This window comes from Felis catus, chromosome B1, assembly GCF_018350175.1.
Source record: "Felis catus isolate Fca126 chromosome B1, F.catus_Fca126_mat1.0, whole genome shotgun sequence".
NCBI classification, from domain to species: Eukaryota; Metazoa; Chordata; class Mammalia; order Carnivora; family Felidae; genus Felis; species Felis catus.
In genome coordinates, this window is record NC_058371.1 from 8,824,199 (window position 1) to 8,843,887 (window position 19,689).

At 43.7% G+C, this 19,689-nt stretch overlaps 1 protein-coding gene across 7 annotated transcripts in view; it reads left to right on the forward strand.

Moving 5' to 3' along the window:
- The first annotated feature begins 6,480 nt into the window (after window positions 1-6,480).
- The window catches only part of NEIL3 (nei like DNA glycosylase 3), a 73,131-nt gene continuing 59,922 nt past the window's right edge, over window positions 6,481-19,689 (forward strand). For 2 of the 7 annotated variants that reach the window (XM_045055197.1, XM_045055196.1), the window contains exon 1: window positions 7,801-8,052. In XM_045055197.1, the coding sequence (XP_044911132.1) occupies window positions 7,930-8,052 (123 nt within the window). In that variant the 5' untranslated portion in view covers window positions 7,801-7,929. Of the gene's footprint in view, window positions 6,724-7,799; window positions 8,053-8,163; window positions 8,368-10,621; window positions 11,525-19,689 lie in introns of those variants that run through there. The other 5 variants (XM_045055194.1, XM_045055195.1, XM_019828229.3 and 2 more) reach the window with 5 other exon arrangements.

Genomic DNA, 19,689 nt, shown 5'->3' on the forward strand with positions numbered 1-19,689 from the left:
GGCTCCTGGCTTCTTCCATCTTCAAAGGCATCAGCCAGGTGACATCACATCTCCTTCATTGACTGCTTCTGCGCTCACATTGCCTTTTCTGACTCTCCTGCTTCTCTCTCGTCAGTGCTTGTGATTACATTGGGCCCCCAGATGATCCAGGATATTTGCCTCATCCCACAATCCTTAGTCACATCTGCAGTATTCCTTTTGCCATGTAAGGAGACAAGGTGACAAGTTCCAAGGATTGGAGCGTGAACTTGGGGAGCGGGGCATTAATCAGCATTCCACACCAGGGTTTCTCAACATTGGCACTATGGACATGTTGGCTGGAGACCTCTTTGTTGTGGTGGCACTGATAGCTATTTAGCAGTGTCCCTGCCTTCTGCCCCTTAGACGCCAATAGCACTCCCATTCCCCTAGATGTGACCAACTGTCCCCAAAAGTGCAAAACCGCCCTGGTTGAGAATCACTACTTCACACTTTTCTGGTGATTATTAAGTAAAGCTTATGTAATCATGTCACTTCTGCATAGGTTGCTTTATTTGCTTCCCCCCACCCACCCATTACTTGCAAAATAATATCCATACTTCTTTGCATCTCATATTAGATTTTTCATGATCTTGGTTTGCTAACGTCTTTGGGCCCCAACAGCCCTCACTCCTTGACCTCTTTCCATCAGGTATTCTTAACTGTTCCCATGATATGATGTTCTCTCACACCCCCTGGCTTTGAAAATAGCTTCTTCCCCATCTGCCTGAAAATCCCCTTCTCCTATTCTTCCCCTTCTCCTATTCCTACTCAAAATGTAGCTGGAATGTCTGGAATCCCAGTCCCCTTAGGATGTCTTCTTGTGGTGCTAGGAGTTACCTGTTAGAGAACTGGTACTTCCTCTTTTCGAGGGCACTAGTCTGGGAGCTGGTTAGATCTCTGACTTTTATCTGTACCTGTGGATCTAGCATCTTTCCTGCAACATATGAGGTGCCCAATGATCATGGTTTTTTTTTAAGTTTATTTATTTATTTTGAGAGAGAAAGTGGGGAGCGGGGATGGGGCGGAGAGAGGGGCAAGGAGAATCCTAAGCAGGCTCCTTCCCATTAGTGCAGAGCCCAATGCCGGGCTCAAACTCACAAACCATGAGATCATGACCTAAATTGAAACCAAGAGTTGTTTGGGTTTTTTTTTTAATTAAAAAAAATTTTTTTAATGTTTAGTTTTTTTTGAGTGTGTGTGCAAGGAGGGGATGGGCAGAGGGAGAGAGATACAGAACCTGAAGGAGGCTCCCGGTTCTGAGCTGTCAGCACAGAGCCTGGTGCAGGGCTTGAGCTCATGAACCATGAGATCATGACTTGAGCTGAAGTCAGGCACTTAACCGACTGAGCCACCCAGGTGCCCTGAAACCCAGGGTTGTTGGTCAGATGCTCAACCGACTTAGCCACCCAGGTGCCCCGCCCAGTGATTGTTTTTTGAATGAATGAGTAAATGGTGCATTTCCTGCCTCACCGGGAATACATTCTCTGGTGTCTGAGGCTGATATTAAGATGCCTCAAGATACTAACAAAAAATAAATAAATAACTCGCTGTTCTATTTCAAAATAAAAAAGAAATCAATCCGATCCTGTATCATGAAGGGAGTCACAAAGGGATTATTTTGGCTTCTGTGACTGTTTAATAACTATTTAGTTATTAATTTCCTCCAAATCAAGTTCATGCATAGAAACTACCTCTGCTTACTTATGCTTAAATTACAAAATGAATGAGAAAAAATCCCTTCCATGGAGAATTTTGCAAAACGCCACAATCCTGGATTTCCCAACACTGTGAATAGACTAGGTAATGTCAGGGTGGTTTCGTGTATCACCTAGGAGGCCATGGTCGATTCTGCAATTTAGATTGTGACTTTGCTGGCAGAAAACAGCCGCCTGGCACCTCCAGCCTTCACAGTGGAACAAAATCCACCGCTCTGCAAAGTCTCAACATTTGGTATGTGCTTCCAACAATAAAACTGTCAAAATGGTTTCTGTTGCTGTGCGTTTTATTATTCTTCTGGTAGTCTAATGTTAAAAGTTTCTCTTAATGGCTGGAAACTGGAGACTCTTTAGTAAATACCACCAAAACACCTGCACGTAATGTTCACTAATGACTGTTTCCTCTATTCAGAGCTTAGATTAAGAGGATGTTGAGAGAGGATTGATGTTATCTTTCTATCTGTTAAATATATTCAGGTAATTTATGTAAAACACAGAAATCAAAGAAATTTCCCCCTTGCTACATTTTTATCATTCCACCTAAAAATCTGCCCACAGGCTTTGTCAAGAGAGGGCTAAAAACAAATTTGCACTATCCAAAATATGTCAAAACTTAATATGCTAAAGGAAATTTTTTTTAAATTGTCTTTAATGCCTATGTAAGGCTAACTAAAAGGTTGCTTTTCCCCTAAAACACCATTTCTCAAGTCATTGCTAAAAATATTTGGTTGAAGGCCAGTGTAATATAATTGATGTTGCTGAAAATATTTGGCTAAGACCATGGCTTGCCTGGTTGCATCCCAACTCTGTGGCCTTGAACAAATTACCTAACCTCTCTGTGCCAGTTCCTTCATTTGTAAAATGAAGATAAGAATAGTACTCATCTCAGAGGATTATTGTGAGGATCAAAAGAGTCTGCAGAACACTTTGAGCATTGCCTGGCACATAGAAGCCCTAAATAAATATCTGCGATTATTGTTAGTGAAAACAGAGGGATTCTGAACTAAGGACTCTTCAAGGCATTATGAACTCAGCAGTATATAAGCATCTGCCCACCTACTGTGAGCAATTGTGACCCTTCTATTTGTCAATGAGGAATAAATAAGCAAATAAGGGCTCCAAACTGCAGAGCCCGGTCTTCTCCATGGTTGGAATGGAGTTCTGAATTTCAGTTTTAAGAAATAAGTATGGTGAATTCGTGGGCTTGGGGTCCCTACACCGGCTCAAAGGTGTCATGGCTGCCCATATCCCAGGAAAATGAATTCTGCTTTTCAATTGTCCTGGGTTCTCCACGTGGCTGAGGAGAGGAATCTTTCCAGTGTTATCTGCCACTACTCCCCTCCCTGACAATTTCTGCTTTAATCATTGTGTCTCAAATACATGACCTGTTTTTCTGTATTCCTGTTACTTAAAATTCTCTTAATTGACCTTTCTACTTGCCTAGGGCTCTTCTTCTTGAAGGATGGGCTCAGACCCCACCTTTTCTCTGAACATGTTCCACCTTATCTTCTTTTTTTTTTTAATGTTCATTTATTTTTGAGAGAGAGAGAAAGAGAGAGAGAGAGAGAGAGAGAGAGAGAGAGACAGTGTGAGCAGGAGAGGGGCAGAGAGAGAGGGAGACACAGAATCTGAAACAGGCTCCAGGCTCTGAGCTGTCAGCACAGAGCCCGACGCGGGGCTCGAACTCACGGACAGTGAGATGATGACCTGAGCCGAAGTCAGACGCTCAACCGACTGAGCCACCCAGCCGCCCCCCACCCCCCGAGTATCTTACTTCTGAGTGATGTGTCCCTTCAATGAATTTCCTTAGCATCTAAGTCCTTTGTTGTACATGAGATCTCTTTTCCTTTTATGGTTTTTAAATGTCAGTATCTCTAACCACATTGTAATTTTTTGTGTGCAAAGGCTTCTCTACGTCCCTTCTTACTGCACAGCCTGACTCAGTGTCTCCTACGGAGCAAGGATTCAGTATGTTTTTATTAGTGAAAGTCTTTGCAAGTAAAATTCATGTTTATTTTCAGCCCCTCTCCATCTCCTTTTGGTGATTCCTTACCCTTTTCGACACATTCTCCACTCATGCCATGGACCCATGTCTTATGTAGTAGCCACTTGAGGTCCCGGAGAAAGCTATCTTTTCCAACGTTTTAGACATTTTTATTTCATTTACGCTCACCTGCAGTGTTAGTGAAAAGAATATTGGTATCGGAGTCAGAAAACGTTTCATTTCTGTACCTTTCTTGGTCCCTAATGTCACCGTGCAAAGTAACCACTGGTTTAAAACTCAACTTCTTTATCTATAAACTACTAATATTATCTATCCTGACTATCATACAGGGCTATTGTGAAGCTAAATACACACAAATGAATGAACACCAGTGACTGCACATGTGGTTGGTCTGATTTCCTCAAGGATGCATCAAGATTCTTGGCTTGTTGATCTAATAAAGAAAATATGCCGGGGCACCTGGGTGGCTTAGTCGGTTGGCCGTCCGACTTTGGCTCAGGTCACGATCTCACGGTCCGTGAGTTCGAGCCCCGCGTCGGGCTCTGTGCTCACGGCTCAGAGCCTGGAGCCTGTTTCAGATTCTGTCTCCCTCTTCCTCTGACCCTCCCCTGTTCATGCTCTCTCTCTTTGTCTGTCTCAAAAATAAATAAATGTTAAAAAAAAATTAAAAAAAAAGAAAATATGCCATAGGGTAATGAGGTATTACCTAGTTTTGTCGACGTTGATTTCTAACAAGGACTTCTGAAAACATAAAACCTCAATTCATGAGAATGACACTAAAGATATAAGGAAAGGTATTTGGGGGCAGAGAAGTCCAGTATTTTCATTTATAAGTTAATAATGATAATCCAATTCAACAAATATTTGTTGAATGTCTATTATGTGCAAAAGAGCATCCTGGGTGTTATAAGAAGTATCAACAGGACACCCACTCTACTGTCTTCAAGGACAAAGCTAGTAGGAGACTTGTAGGTACCCAATTAACTTTAACACAAGGGAAGTTTGGTACAATCTGTGGAAGAACCAACTTCAAAAGACAAGAGATTAGTTCTGACCATACCTGGAAGATTTTTTAGAGGAGATGCATTCAACTAGGACTTCAAAGTTGGGCGGATTTCAGTGAGCTGGGTTGAAGAGTTCAAAGGGGAATAAAAGGTATGGGGCGCCTGGGTAGCTCAGTAAGTTGTCTGTTTTTTTTTTTTTTAAGTTTATTCATTTATGAGAGAGAGAGAGAGAGAGAGTGCGCATGAGTGGAGGAGGGGCAGAGAGAGAGAGAGAGAGAGAGATTGAGAGAGGGAATACCAAGCACAGAACCTGATGCGGGGCTCAAACTCATGAACCGTCAGATCATGACCTGAGCAGAAACCAAGAGTCAGATGCTTAACCGACTGAACCACCCAGGTGTCCCGAGTATCTGGTTTTTTATTTGGCTTAGATCATGATCCCAGGGTCGTGGCATCAATCCTTTCTGTGGGCTCTGTGCTGTGCTTGGAGCCTGCTTGAGATTCTCTCTCTCTGTCTCTGCCTCTCTTCCCTGCTCACTCACTCTTTCTAAAATACAAAAAAAAACAAAAAACAAAAAAAATGTAAGAATAACAGCATGGGCCAAGAAACAAAAAGTACAGAAAATACTCTAGGAGTAGCAAGTCGAATTTATCTTCATTCCTTCAATTTGTAGAGTGTCTTCTATTTCTCAAAGTGCTTTCGTGTGTGATGTTTGAGAATTAGAACAATCATGTGGATGCTTATAGTAAAGTTGTATTTGATTTTACCTATGAAGAAAGTGAGGTTTAAAGAAAACAAATGATTTTTATGAAGTCATCAGTGAATAGATCCTGCTTAAGAAGATTACTCTGATAAGAATGTGACAGGGTAAGTGCAGGAAGGATGGCACTTAGGAGGTTTCTGACGGTTTTGAGAGAAACACTGAGACTGTAAACCAAGGTTGGTTTGTTTGCAGTGGTGAAGCAGCTCTTTATAGCTACTGCAGATGCACCACCATGTGATTTTACTGTTCTTTTTAATTTTTTAAATGTTTATTTATTCTTGAGATAGAGAGACAGAGACAGAGTGAGCAGGGGAGGGACAGAGAGAGAGGGAGCCACAGAATCCAAAGCAGGCTCCAGGCTCCGAGCTGTCAGCACAGAGCCTGGTGTGGGGCTTGAACCCACGAACCGTGAGATCATGACCTAAGCCCAAGTCGGACGCTTTACCTACTGAGCCACCCAGGTGCCCCTTCCCCACCCCCCACCCCCGATTTGGAAGGATAAGAAAGAAGCATCAAAAGACTCAGAGGCTAGTCACATATAAACAAAATCTGGCTTGGCTGTTTGGGGCACATCAGTGACGTCTCTTAGTATTTTCAGTGTTCCTGCCCAACTCTTACTGAGCTCTGTGGGGAATGGTAAACTTAATTCTAACTAAAGATTGTATTTGATCTAAATGTGCACCCAGCACAACCTAAAGAGAAATGAGAAGTCCATGATGGAGCATTCAGATTAATGATCATTGCGATGGTTTTTAAATATGTTCACAAATTATTTAATACTCCTCCCTTCAAGAGATAAAGCTTCATTCCCCACCTCTAAACCCTTATGGGCCATACTGACTGGATTCTAAGGAATAGAAATCGTGAAGGTGTGGTTGTGTCACCTCGGAGACTAGGTAATAAAGATCCTTGCGAGCTCTCTCCTTGGCTTTTCTTGTAGATCACACCTCCGGGGGAACCCGGCTGCCACGTCAGGAGGACAGCCAGGCAACCCTCTGAAGATGAGAAACCAAGGCCTCCTGTCAATAGCTGCGCAAGTGAGCCACCTCAGAAGTGGATTTTCCAGCTAAAGTCAAGCCTTTGATGATGGCAGCTTTGGCCAACGTCTTCACTGCAAATGCTTGAGAAACGCGGAGGCGGAACCAACCAGCCAGACCACTGCCCAATTCCAGACCTGCAGTAACTTTGACATAACAAATGGGATAATTTACAAGGTAGCAATAAATAGTTAACGAAAAGGGAGAAGCAGATAAGCAAATAGCACTTTGCTTATCCTGCACCAAAGGGGCAGAGATGATGACTGAATTTGGCCTGTAATGAACAGGATTCTTTCTTGATTATTCAGTAACTGGACCTAGAAGAGTAAACACAATTAAACAAGGGACTAACATACAAAGAATCTTGAAGGTGATCACGCTACCTTGACCACTAATCTCTCCCCACAAAGAAAAAGGTTGAATTCTTCTCAAATGTTTGAATTCAAGTCTCTAATATATATTCTTCTGGTTTAAGTGCAGCACAGTGATAGGCTTATTGAATCACACACAAAGTAACATTTTGTTTTAATGCGCTGTATTTTAATTTTCAAAAAAGATTTATGATTTTTCATTATTTACAAAATTGTATGGAGCCATTAGCTTCATGTATTTACATGGAAGATCTCCGTATAAATTTGAAAAGCTGTTCATTGCCCTCATATTTGTATAGACCCCTGGCTTTTACAAAGTGATTTCATATGGCATTCATGCAGCAACCCGTAACAGGGTTGATGAATTTGGGTACAACTTACTTAGCTTAGCCATCTAAAAAATGAAAGGGTTTTTAATATGAGACACTAAAATATATTTGGTATATAAAGCCACATTTTCGAAAGCATGCTAACTCTATCCGAGAAAAAATACAAGCTGCTTGTTCTAAAAACCCTCCTCCTTACCCACATCTGAAGAGGGCATACAAAAGCTAAAGCCTGCAAGGCTGTAACGACCTTGAATTTTAGAGCAGACTAAGAGGACAAGGTCACAAAACATGCGTGTATGGAGTAGTTCAAGGACAAGAGCAAAAACCTCAAAACAAAAAGTTGGAGTTTCTGACTTCCCAGTTGCCAGGGCTCTTAGAGTTTAGCGGCGTTGGTTGGGCTTGGTGCACCCTGGACGGGGAGGGGCCTGGCAGAGCTGAGCGCCGCGGGGCCGGGGCGGAGCAAGGAGGATCTCAGGGGGCGTGACGGGGGCGGGCACGGGGCGGGGCCTGGCGGATCTCGGCGGGCGTGACAGGGGCGGGGCCAAGCGGGCTTGGGCGGGGCCGGATGCGCGGGAGATTTGAACTTCCTCTCTGCGCCAGCGAGGGCCCGCGCAGAGCTTGAGGTGCACAGCGGCTTTCTCCGCAGGGCCCTGCAGCTAGTGAGCCACCGTGCCGACCGGGAGATGGTGGAAGGACCGGGCTGTACTCTAAATGGAGAGAAAATCCGGGCGCGAGTGCGCCCGGGCCAGGCGGTGACGGACTTGCGGGGAAGCGCCCTGCAGAGCCTGGGTGTGGGCTCTTCCCAGGTGAGCCGTTAGTATAATTTGCTATGGGGCCAGCAGGGGGAAATGGCATAAAGACCCCATTAGGTTTCCAGGGCCCAAAGTGTCATCTCTTTGCTCTGGAACAGACTCGCTGGGGCTCCGCGTTTCCCAGACTTTAACTTGATTTTGCTGGTGGAAGGCCGTGCTCGCGCGCCTGCGTAGTAGGGACTACTGGACCGCTGCGCGAAGGCCACCAGAGAGACATGCCCAGGCAAGAAGTGATGGAGATGTTTCATTAAGAATCACCTTGCTTAACTTTTTACCACCCTCCAAAAGATGGTCTCCGTATAGCTATAGGTGCGTTTTCTGCTGTTAGTATTATCAGATCTCTACATTTTTTTCGCGTGGTTAAAACAATAAGCTTCTAGCAGGAAACTCTCGCTTCTCGCTTGCCTGCTATTCTGCAGTTGAGAAGTGTATCACAACTAACATATAATTCTAAAATTGCGTATAGAAAATTTAGCCCTGACCCTCCCACTCCACTTAATATTGCCATCTAATGAAGGGGCTGTGAAACCCAATTCTGGTTCCCTTAAGTGAATTTCTTTCTTTTTCAAATAAATTGTAGCACAGCTTCTGGCCACTCAAGGCATTCATTGCAGATGGTGTGATATTCATTTGGTAAGAATTTATAACTTGTACTAAAAATATTCTGATTAAGCCGTCATGCTTTAAAAGCCCTTTAGATGTGTGGATGATTGTATTTCACGGATGTATGCAATATTATAGTGCACTTCAATTTCTCCTGCAAAGCTTCCTCCTAGCCTTTGGTCCAGGAAGAAAAGTTGCTTGCTATGAAATTAGCATACGCTTACAACTTGAAAGAAATGAGGCTCTCGGTCTGGGGAAATACATTTTCAAACTTGGAAAAAGAATAAGTTTTGTATGTTCTTCCATTTGTCCTTGTATTTTATTCCTTTTAACTTTATACGTCCTGAAGTGCTCCGCATTAAGCATTAAGTGCTCTTATTGTTTTTAGTGTAGTGTTTCTCAAAATCATGTCAGGGTAACTCGGGTTGATCTTGGGTGAACTCTCAGCAATATCAAGGTTTATAAAAATCACGCATTCCACAAAATTCCGAATATGAAAATCACCTGGGGAACAAAAACAAACGCGTCCCCTCGTGGAGCCTACACTTTAGTTGGGAAGATACACGGGCAGTCATTAAGGAAGAACGTAAATATAAATTGGTAAATTCCCTGAGGGCTTTCTTGCATGGTTCTGTAAGAGCTCAGGAAAGTCAGGAAAGGCTTGGGTAGGGAAGTACAATTACACTCAGGTGTGGAAGTTTGGCAGGGAGAACAACTTCAGGCAGAGCGTTCGCAAAGGAAGAGAGCTTCAGACATTGGACAGATTGGAAGAAAGCCATTGTGACTGGAGAAGGGAGAAAGAGCTAGAAGGAAGGCCATTTGAAATAAAACAGAGTTGGAGTTGCTGGGCAGGAGCCAGACCATGGAGATGTTCGTAGACTTGGTTAGGGACTTTGTATTTATCTTAGGAGTAAGGGGGGTCTTCAGAGTGTGGTGAGATCCACTCACACTTTGGAAGAAAGATCCCTCAGCCTTGAAAAGGAAAAACGAAAGACTGGAGGAAAGCCCAAGTAGATCCTGCAGCCTCCCTTAGGAGAGGGCCACAGGAATCCAGGGACGCGGGGGGGGGGGGGGGGGGGTGCTGGTGGTAGAGGTGAAGAGGAAGGGACAGAGTCGCTATTTCACAAGTAAAGGCGGTAACATGAATTGTGTATGGGTATCATGATTTACATATTCAACAGTAATGTATTTCATGTTAGGTTTTATGCTAGCCCCTGGGGATGCACAGACGAGTAAGATAAAGTCCCTGCTGTGAGAATCCAACTTAATGTTTTAAATAGATATCACCTCATTGGTATTTCGGCCAAAATAGCATGAACATTTCCTTTAAGTTTGTTGTGATTATCTCTAGTGGCAAGGCATAAAGTGCCTTTGAAGCACGTTTACGTTTCATGTAGCTGAGAGAAATAATAACCCTATGATTCTACAGTTGAGGGATGTGAGATTCAGAGTGAGTTTAATTAAAGGGCACAAGATCACATGACTGGTAAGGGGTTGAACCTCAGGGTTTGATCTCCCTCTTTCCCTCCACAGCTGATTCTCTTAGCTCTAGCTTTTCTCCGTTGTAAAAGATTCAGTAGGGAACGTGGCCAATTCAGCGGCAGGAACACCATATTTCTTAAAACGTAGTACTGACTAATTAACTAGGAAAGTGAGACCTTGGGTTTTTGGTGGCATCTCCCCACAATTTTTAGTTTTGTTTACCTATGCTGTTTTGTTTAGCTAGTTTTGTTTACCTTCGATTTACCTACGCTGATAATTCTCTTCTGAGGGCTTCCTGTCCTACGTCCAGATCGAACAAGAGAGTGCAGCCTCATACTATAACACGAATGCTTCATGAATTGTTGGGCATTTGTTAACATCAGTTGGCAGCAATATGAAATAAGCGATACCTCTTAAAAAGCTGTGCACTTAAAGCTGTTAAACATATCTTGACATAAGGAGGTGTTAAAAATTGGAATACATCATTATGATTGGGATCACAAATCTGGTTTGATGGGAGCTGGATTTGAAAATTAATATGGAATTAATGATAATCTCTTTGTGGTTATTGGGAGAGTTGTAAATATTTTGCCAGCGTTTCACTTGCTGGGCCTTTGATCATATAATAATAGCAACAATAATAATCTTTATAAACATCAGAAGTCTCTTGCATTTTAGAGGGTTGTTGGATCCATGGTAAATTTAATCAAAACGTGGTAGGTTGTCCCCAGACTTCCAGAATGCTCGTTACCATTACAGATGATCCCACGTTTCCCAGGCATTGATGGCATGGAATTAAAGGTATTCAAGGTATTAAAGGTATTCAGATGCTACTAGTTTTCGCAAGGCAGAGTTTAAAAATAAATTAACAACGGCCTTGTGTATTCTTTACATTGTACTAAACATGCGAAAATACAAAGGAGAGTTAAATATTAACCGGGCATTTAAAATAATGGGCATTTAAAAGAATTCAGATAATCGTTGTACTGAAAAACCACCCCCAACCCCCCACCTATGTAGCTACTGTCATTTTGAACCAGTTAAGCCTGTCGTATGATGTTCCCTCCTCCTTGCTTCAGTTTGGAGTTCACAGAGAACACACTTTAATGTGTGTCTCCTTGTGACAGCCCATCCTCATTTTGAAGAAGAAAGCCTAGCCATACAAGATCTCAGCATCTGTAATTCGTGTACGCATTATATTATTTTTCCGAATTTTGATCCACTGTCTTGTCAGCATAAAATTAGGCGACTGTATAAGCACGTTGCATAAAAACTGTGCTGGAGCTCCTGGAACCGTATGGTGAGAAACCGTGTTGGAATATCAATGACCATTTCTGCTTGACGAGCTGTGAAGAGTCAATCCTCCGATTTTAATTGTTGGGTGGGTACAATATTTTAGTGAAGTCGGTATGTAATCTGCATATGTTTTTAATCTCCTTTCCCGAAACTGGATCTGAAACCCAGTTTATTTGCAAGCATTCCTTTCATTTGAAACGTGATCCTGTGTCCCTTCTGTCACTCCTTATGATTTGATACATGTATTCAGTATGCTGGCGAATGTTGTTCATCTTTTTGTGTCCTTCACAGTGTTGTGAAGAGAGTAGGCATCTAGTAAACATTCACATGGATGGAGAAGAGCAAAGTTTTGAATAGTCCAAAATGCATAAGGATTTAAAACTAAATTTAGTTCGGAATCTGGGGCGCCTGGGTGGCGCAGTCGGTTAAGCGTCCGACTTCAGCCAGGTCACGATCTCGCGGTCCCTGAGTTCGAGCCCCGCGTCACGCTCTGGGCTGATGGCTCAGAGCCTGGAGCCTGTTTCCGATTCTGTGTCTCCTTCTCTCTCTGCCCCTCCCCTGTTCATGCTCTGTCTCTCTCTGTCCCAAAAATAAATAAACGTTGAAAAAAAAAATAAAACTAAATTTAGTTCGGAATCTTTTGTTATGAGTATGTGTATCTTGTTATGTTTGTTACTTGTTAATTCCTACCACAAGAAAATACTGGAGACGTTGACTAAAAGATTTCCTTCTTCCTTTTGTTCATAGTGGGGAGAAAAGAAATCATAGCCCGTTTTATTGTCACTGTATGAAGGGATGAGCTAATCCACAGAGATTCATTTCCTAGCTAGACGAGCTTATTCCTTTAAGTCCAAAAGGGTTTTAAAATTTTATAGAACATGCGACGTAATACTTAGCTGGCCGGGGAGATACCATGATCGGGAACATGCATGATATGATTCCTTACCTTAAGTGCATACTAATGGTTCCTTAATGACTGAGGATCATTATTATCAGCATATTCAGCATTATGTGGAGTCATGGAATCAAAGATAATGGAGAACAGGTAACAATCTTACAGGTGAGCAGGCTAAGGAAGGTGATTGTCCGTGACCATTGTGGCTTAATCAGTGCAATCCGACACTGAAGTATTTGGTTTGAGGTAGAGAAAAGAACATCTGACCATCTTGATTTTGAATTCTAGCTCTTGTGTTACTTCCTCCTATAGAAATGCTTATACTGAACCTTTGCTTATTTGGTCAGGATTAGATGAGAGGATGCATGAAACTCTTAGCTTAGTGTCTAACAAAGTAATCTTAGATGCCCTGGTAAATATCCTGGTAAATGTTTGCTCCTTTTTTTTTTTTCTTTTTTTTAAATGTTTAGTTTTGAGAGAGACAGAGTGTGAGTGGGGAAGGGGCAGAGAGAGAGACACACAGAAGCTGAAGCAGTCTCCAGGGTCTGAGCTGTCAGCACAGAGCCTGATGTGGGGCTCAAACTCAGGAATGGTGAGATCATGACCTAGGCTGAAGTTGGACACTTAACTGACTGAGGCACCAGGCGCCCCAATGTTTGCTCCTTCCCCCCCCCCCCCCCACATCAGGGCTTTCTCACTAGACCCGTATATTAGAGGAACGCCCTATTCCCTAATGCAGGGTTTGTAATCATTTGGGGCCTTCACATTGTGCACAAAGCATTTAGCCTTTAGGTAAATGCTTGAAAGCTCTGCTTTTAAAAAAACTGTGGAATGTGTTTTGATATATGAACCTAAAGACCTCTCTTTTGGAATTTAGAGACCGTTTTAAAGTTAGGTTCTTAGATGGTTTAAATTGGTAGGTAAGTGACCTCTGATTAAGAAAAATGTTGTTGTATTAGGTGGGAAAAAGTCATGTGGGGAAAAAAAAGGAGAGACTATGAAAGTAAATATGGTATTTTCTTTTCTCTGTGGGGAAAATATATAGTTGCAAGGTGTTGAAACATTTATCTATGGAAAAGTCTTGCTCTGTTCTGAAAAGTTCATCTTCCTTGTTCACCCATGGATAGGCAGGATAAATGGTAATCAGCACAATAAATCATGTGCTGTCTCTGAAGATGTGTGTTGTTTTGATGATTTCATATTATTAAGCCACTTGAAAATGAGAAGGTGAACCCTTCTCAATCATACTTAAAATTGTGGCAAAGGAGAATTTCGTCTCTATTTCAGGGGGAGGAAAAGGATGAAATGTTCAAATAACACAGTAACAGGATTGTAAGGGTCAATGTGAGAAAGTCAAACATATATTGGGCAATTGTGTATGGTTATAGCAGAGATAATAGGCTTGTGGAAATTAATTTTTGAATTTGTCTGGCCAGCTGGAGCTTGTACAAAGAGGTGATAACCCCACATTCTACAGTAGGATGAGTGGATATCTTGCAAATCTTAGATTTATTGCAAAAGCCTTGGCCAGTTCATACACAATAGATTTCAGAATAAGTGGCACAAACTATCACTGGTATACCAGAATTACCTCTTAAAATGGAATTAGAAAAAAAAATAAACAGTTAAAAACATATGCAGGTGCTTGAGATGGTCAGTCACAAGTGGAAAATTTTATTATTTGCCACGTATATTATCCAAAGCTGATTATTTTATAATGATAGTGTACCAGGAAACAGTTAACTTGGGTCCAACGCCCACATGATGGACAACTGAACTAAAAGATCTTTATCATTTCCCTCAAAACCCAAATGAAGTATTAGAATGGGTGTTTTTAAAGCAACCAATGAAATGCTGAGTAAACATCTCCCAATAAAAGCTAGGGTGTGCTAGGACTGGTTGCTGAAAATACATCAGTCCCTTCCTAAATCCCTCCCCGTAAAGAATTACTAAACAGAATTCCTAAACCTTCCCATAAAGTTCTTCTTACTTTATGGCCAGTTCTGGTAAGCATTAGTACTTTACTCCCATCTAGTTTTTGGTCCTTACAAGAATTTGGTTCTCTAATATTTAAAAATTTTTTTTTTCAACGTTTATTTATTTTTGGGACAGAGAGAGACAGAGCATGAACGGGGGAGGGGCAGAGAGAGAGGGAGACACAGAATCGGAAACAGGCTCCAGGCTCCGAGCCATCAGCCCAGAGCCCGACGCGGGGCTCGAACTCACGGACCGCGAGATTGTGACCTGGCTGAAGTTGGACGCTCAACCGACTGAGCCACCCAGGCGCCCCAGGTTCTCTAATATTTAAACCTCACTCCATTGCAGAAAATTAGAAAACAAAGAGACTGGAGTGTTCATCATGTTCAGTGGTAGAGTGGAAGTTTTTGCCAAGAAATCTTGGGAAAGGTTAAGCAAGGATGGCGATGGTAGGTGGAGAGACAGTGAGCCTGTATTTTTTTTTTTTTAATCATTGAAGTGTAGTTGATGCACAATGTTACATTAGTTTTAGGTGTACCACACGGTGATTGGGGCAAGCCTGTAGTTTAAAGCCACGCTTAGTTTTAGGAGGAGGGATCTGATGGATCCCCCAGATGTTTACTTAACTCCAGGCAGCGTGTGATGGGCTCACGAATATTAGTTAAACGCTGTAGTCTCTGTCCCCAAGGAGCCTAGAGACTAACAATGGAGAAATGCAAATCACAGACAAATAATCCTTGTGCATCGTAAGTACCATGATAGTGGTTGCCGGGTTTGGCAGGTAGAAGCCTCAAGATTATTCTGCTTCCCAGGTGGGAAAATTCTAGCACGAGAGAGAAATACAGTCTGTGTATGTGAGCAAGGAAGAAGTTACGCTCACATTTCACTTTAACTCCCAAGCACCTCATCAAGTATTAAAAAACGGATTCTGGAATGTATTCAAGCCAAGGTCACACGGCATCTGTAGCTGGAAGAGTTTGTGCTGAACCGAAGTCATTTGACAGTTGCAGATCTGTTTCCACGGCGACTGTTTCCCTACCTGCCGTCATTCCTCCCCTTGCCCTTCTGCTGACATCTGTGTTGTGATGCTCCCCATCGTCAGCGCGTAACCGTCTTTTTTCAGTGTTTGTAGAGACCTTAGTATCATAACTGTTAGAACATTTCTTTTTTCGATGTCATGTTGTGTGTTATTTTCAATCATGGAGAATAGGACAGAACGTCAGTAAAATGAGCCCTGGTTACACCTTGAAGGGTTTGGTCTGTGGTTCTCTTTGAGGCTCTTTCAGCCAGAACGACAGACTTCGCTTTTCACTGACAGCTGTGCAAAGAGATTTAATGGTCTCGTGCATTTTAAGTATATTGGCCTTTATATTTTTGGATTCATCCTCCTATGCACAACAGAATTTATTTACAAGGGCATGTACTCCCCTTTGTCTATTAAATAGGTGGTCTAGTATCTGTGAAATTTTGGAGGGCCATCCGCTGAGACTTTATTTTGCTAAATAACCCATTTTCCCATGGTTGGATCTATTAGGTGTTCTAAAATCTCTGATAGTTGACAGTAATTTGAGGAGCATATAGATGTCTGCACCAGGACAGTCTCTGGTGCCTTGAGGAATTAATCCTGGCAGTAAAAACTTTTTTTTAACCTACCCTTTAACACTGGTTATAAAGGATGTTTCAGCTCTGCTCTCCCTAAGCTGTATATGGAACTCAATTTCCCACAGTGCAGGCAGGCTCTGTGCAGTCCAGAGACAGGACCTTACAGACCCCATTAGCACATAGTTAGATGTTCCCTGGCAGGGCGGCGGGTGGGGAATTGGGATAGAAATCAGGATAAACTGGGCTTGAATTTCTTCTTAATAGACATTATTAGGAGCTCTGGGGCATTTGACTATTTGGATGAAAAAGGTAGAGGTTTTTTATTAGAAACCCTTATTTATTATTATTTTTTAATCAGATTTTTATTGTTTCTTTCAGTTGGTCTCTGCTGAAATATATGTTATGGAGTGGTTGAAGAAGAATGAGTGGCACAAATTTCGTAAGAATTGTGCTTAAGTGTTTAACCAGCTACAACAAAGCCCAGTGATGTATTACTGCTGAATTAGATGTAGATGTTTTGGTAATGGGGCAGCTATGGATGGTCCAGTCTAGTCATTGAACAGTGAGCAGTAGTCCTTAGGGAGTGGGAAGCTTCCTAGAGAATAATCTAGGTTTTCAGGACACATAGAGTAAAATAAAAATCGGGGGAAATTATGATCCTGGTAAGTGCAAGATTGTGTGGACAAATACAGACAGGTACTTACTTTTAATATTAACACCGTCAACTGATGAGCTTTAGGTTGGTGTCAGTAATTAAGGATACCTAATGTGGTCCTGACAGTGAGGTGTGAGTGACATTTTTTCTTGGCTGTCTCCAGGCTGTGATGAGCGGCACCATTTGTGTGAAGCCATTGGCTTCTCCCTGCGAGTGATGACGCTGCAGACATAATGTCAGAATCTGGCAAAACTGAGTCTTACTATTAGGTGCTACGTGTGACTGTAGAGGAACAAGGGCCTTGGGGCCTGCCTGTCTCTTAGCTGGTACCTTGGTTCCCATTTTACTGAGAAAATTCATCACCACGAGAGAATGTGTGCAACCACAGGCCCCTGCCAGCACCTGGACCTATGTAATATGCCTTCCTTCCTGATGCTGTGGATGGGCTGTCCTTGTCCTGTCAAGACCAACAGGTGCCATGCGTCCTGTGTGTCCCTCCTTCCCGGTGGAGACATTGCTCCAGCCATCCTGTCCCCCGTGTCACTGCGTTCCGCTCCGCTGAGATGGCCCGTCTGCAAGCAAACAGACCCTCTCGCCTCTGCTTGCCCTCAGCCGTCACCGCGTTTCTGTTTGCCCTTTACGGCGTCCTGTGTTCACGCTACCTCGCCGCCTCTGATGCCTCTGCGCGTAGCCTCTTAAACCCACTTCAGCCAGGCGTTTGCTTCCTGTCACTTCTCCAAAACCCTTGTCACGGACCACTTCCGTATTGCTAAATCCGGTGGTCGGGTCGCAGTCTCCATCCTGCTTGATGTGTTGGCCGTCCCGGGCACGTGTCTTCTTGGCGGTGTTTCATCCGTGGCTTCTGGGACACCACCCTGGCTTGCTTTTGTTCCTGCCTTGCTGGCGTCCTCTCTCCTGTGCCGTTCTTGGCCCGCTTTCCTCTGACGGTTTGCTGGCCCCTCCTCCTCTCCCCACCACCGTGCCATTGGCGTGCCCTAGCCCTCAGCTCTTGGCCCCTTCTCTTCTTGAGCCGGACTCCTTCTCTGGCTGATTCCATCCAGTCTCAAAGCTTGAGAAGCCGCTGCAGTGCTGACGACTGAACAGATTTACATCTGTAGCCTCGACCTCTTCCCTGGCCTCCAGACTCATACCCGACTGCCTGCTCAACATCTCACCTTAACTTACCAAAAGCCTAACCCTCACCTTCCTCTGCCATCCCCTTCTGCCCAAATCTTCATCTCAGTTGATAGCTCTGCTGTCTTTCCAATAATCCAGGCCCAAACTCTCCCCTGTTCAATGTACCAGCAAATCGTCTCCCTTCCACCTTCAAAATACATCCAAAAATACATCCAAAACTCTGGCCACTTTGCAGCACCTCTGCTGCTGTGACATTGCCCAGATTTCCTTCATCTCTTGTCTGGATCGTTGCAACTGTTCTTCTGAGATCTTTTCCAGCTTCTACCCTGATCCCCTTAGCCAGAGATCCCGCCCAGCACCCAGAGAACTTTTTTTTTTTTTTAGTATTTATTTATTTATTTTGAGATTGAGGAAGTGAGTAGGGGAGGGGTAGGGAGAGAGAGAATCCCAAGCGGGCTCCGTGCTGTCAGCATAGAGCCTGACACGGGGCTTGATCTCCGAACCGTGAGATCGTGACTCGAGCCAAAATCAAGAGTCAGACCCTTAACTGCCTAAGCCACCCAGGTGTCCCCAGAGGGAGCATTTTAAAAAGTAACGTTAGATCATATTTTTCTTCTCTCTCATTTTTGTCAGAGAAACCGCCAGACCGTAGAATGGACCCTGTGGGCCACATGTTCTGATTCTCACAGTGTCAGGCTTTGTCTGTCTACACCTTCCCCTGTTCTCTGTGCGCCAGCCATCCTGACCTGCTCACTGTCCCTCATACATCAGAAACACCTTGCCGCAGGACCTTTGCATCACCGTTCCCTATGTCCAGATCATGACTCACTCGAAACCCCTTTCAGACCTGTTCAGATGTCATTTTCTTCATGAGATTATGACTGCCTCATCTAGAATTGTAACCTGTGACACGTTCCCCTAGTCTTGATCTCTCTTTCCCATCTCGATTTCTTTTCCAAATGTTCGAATGCACTGTCATTATATTCATTGCTCACTCTTCCCTGCCCAGAAGACTATAAACTCCGTGAAGGCAGGAGGTTTTTAATTTTTGGGTTTGTTTGTTTTTTTGTTTTTGTTTTTCACCGATGCTTCCTCAGGATCTAGAACAAGGTGTAATACATAGTGGAGGGTCAGTTAGCTTTTCTACAACGAATGAATCCCACGAGCAGCCACGAAGGGCGCATTTTCGTTGGCGAGGGACGTCTTTCCAATGTCACGTGCCACCTTTGTTGTTGCCAGAGGGTGTCAAATTGAAGACACAGCCAAGTGAATAGCTGACCTGTGGTAGCAGTTGTCTGTGAGCGCGTTAACCTGAATGGAGTAAGTTCTCGTCAAAGCTGTTCATTTAGCGACGTGAGCAGACTTGACACGAGACAGTTGGGACTCATTTACTGTTTTATTAGGTGTTGTGACAACCTGTCTGTTTCAAGGTTACCGTGTCTGTCCCTTTGCCGGGAGCCATCATAAAACCTGGTAAAGTTGGGATTAAGTAGAGGAAAGGAGGTCTGGGCAGGGCACGGGGAAGTGGTGGACGAGCTCAGTCATGGGGTTTCCCGTTGCGGGTGGGGCAGCAAAACGGGGCACAATTAGCTTCCGGGCAGCACAGTGTGAAACAGTGATGTGCAAGTGAGCAGGAAAATCTTCCGCTGGCCAGTGAGCTACTGTGTTTCACTGTTCACTAGGGCATCAGTCTGTGCCGCAGGATAGATTGTATTAACAGGAGCGTGAGCGAGGTTAGGTGCCGCTGGAAGTTACCGGTGCCTGATTCCAGGTTGCTGAGAAAAGACACCTTGTACACCAGGGTCAGGTGGTACGGTAGGTGCTCAGAGCCTGAGGCCAGACAGGATCGAGTCCCTTGCAATGCCTGGGTCCCCATGGCCAGTGGGTCCGCCGTGCAGTTGACACGCGCACTGTGCCTGTGCGCGCACCCCACTTTGTGCTGAGGTGGAAGGACCCCTCTCCGTCCCCCTCGGGGGTGCAATGC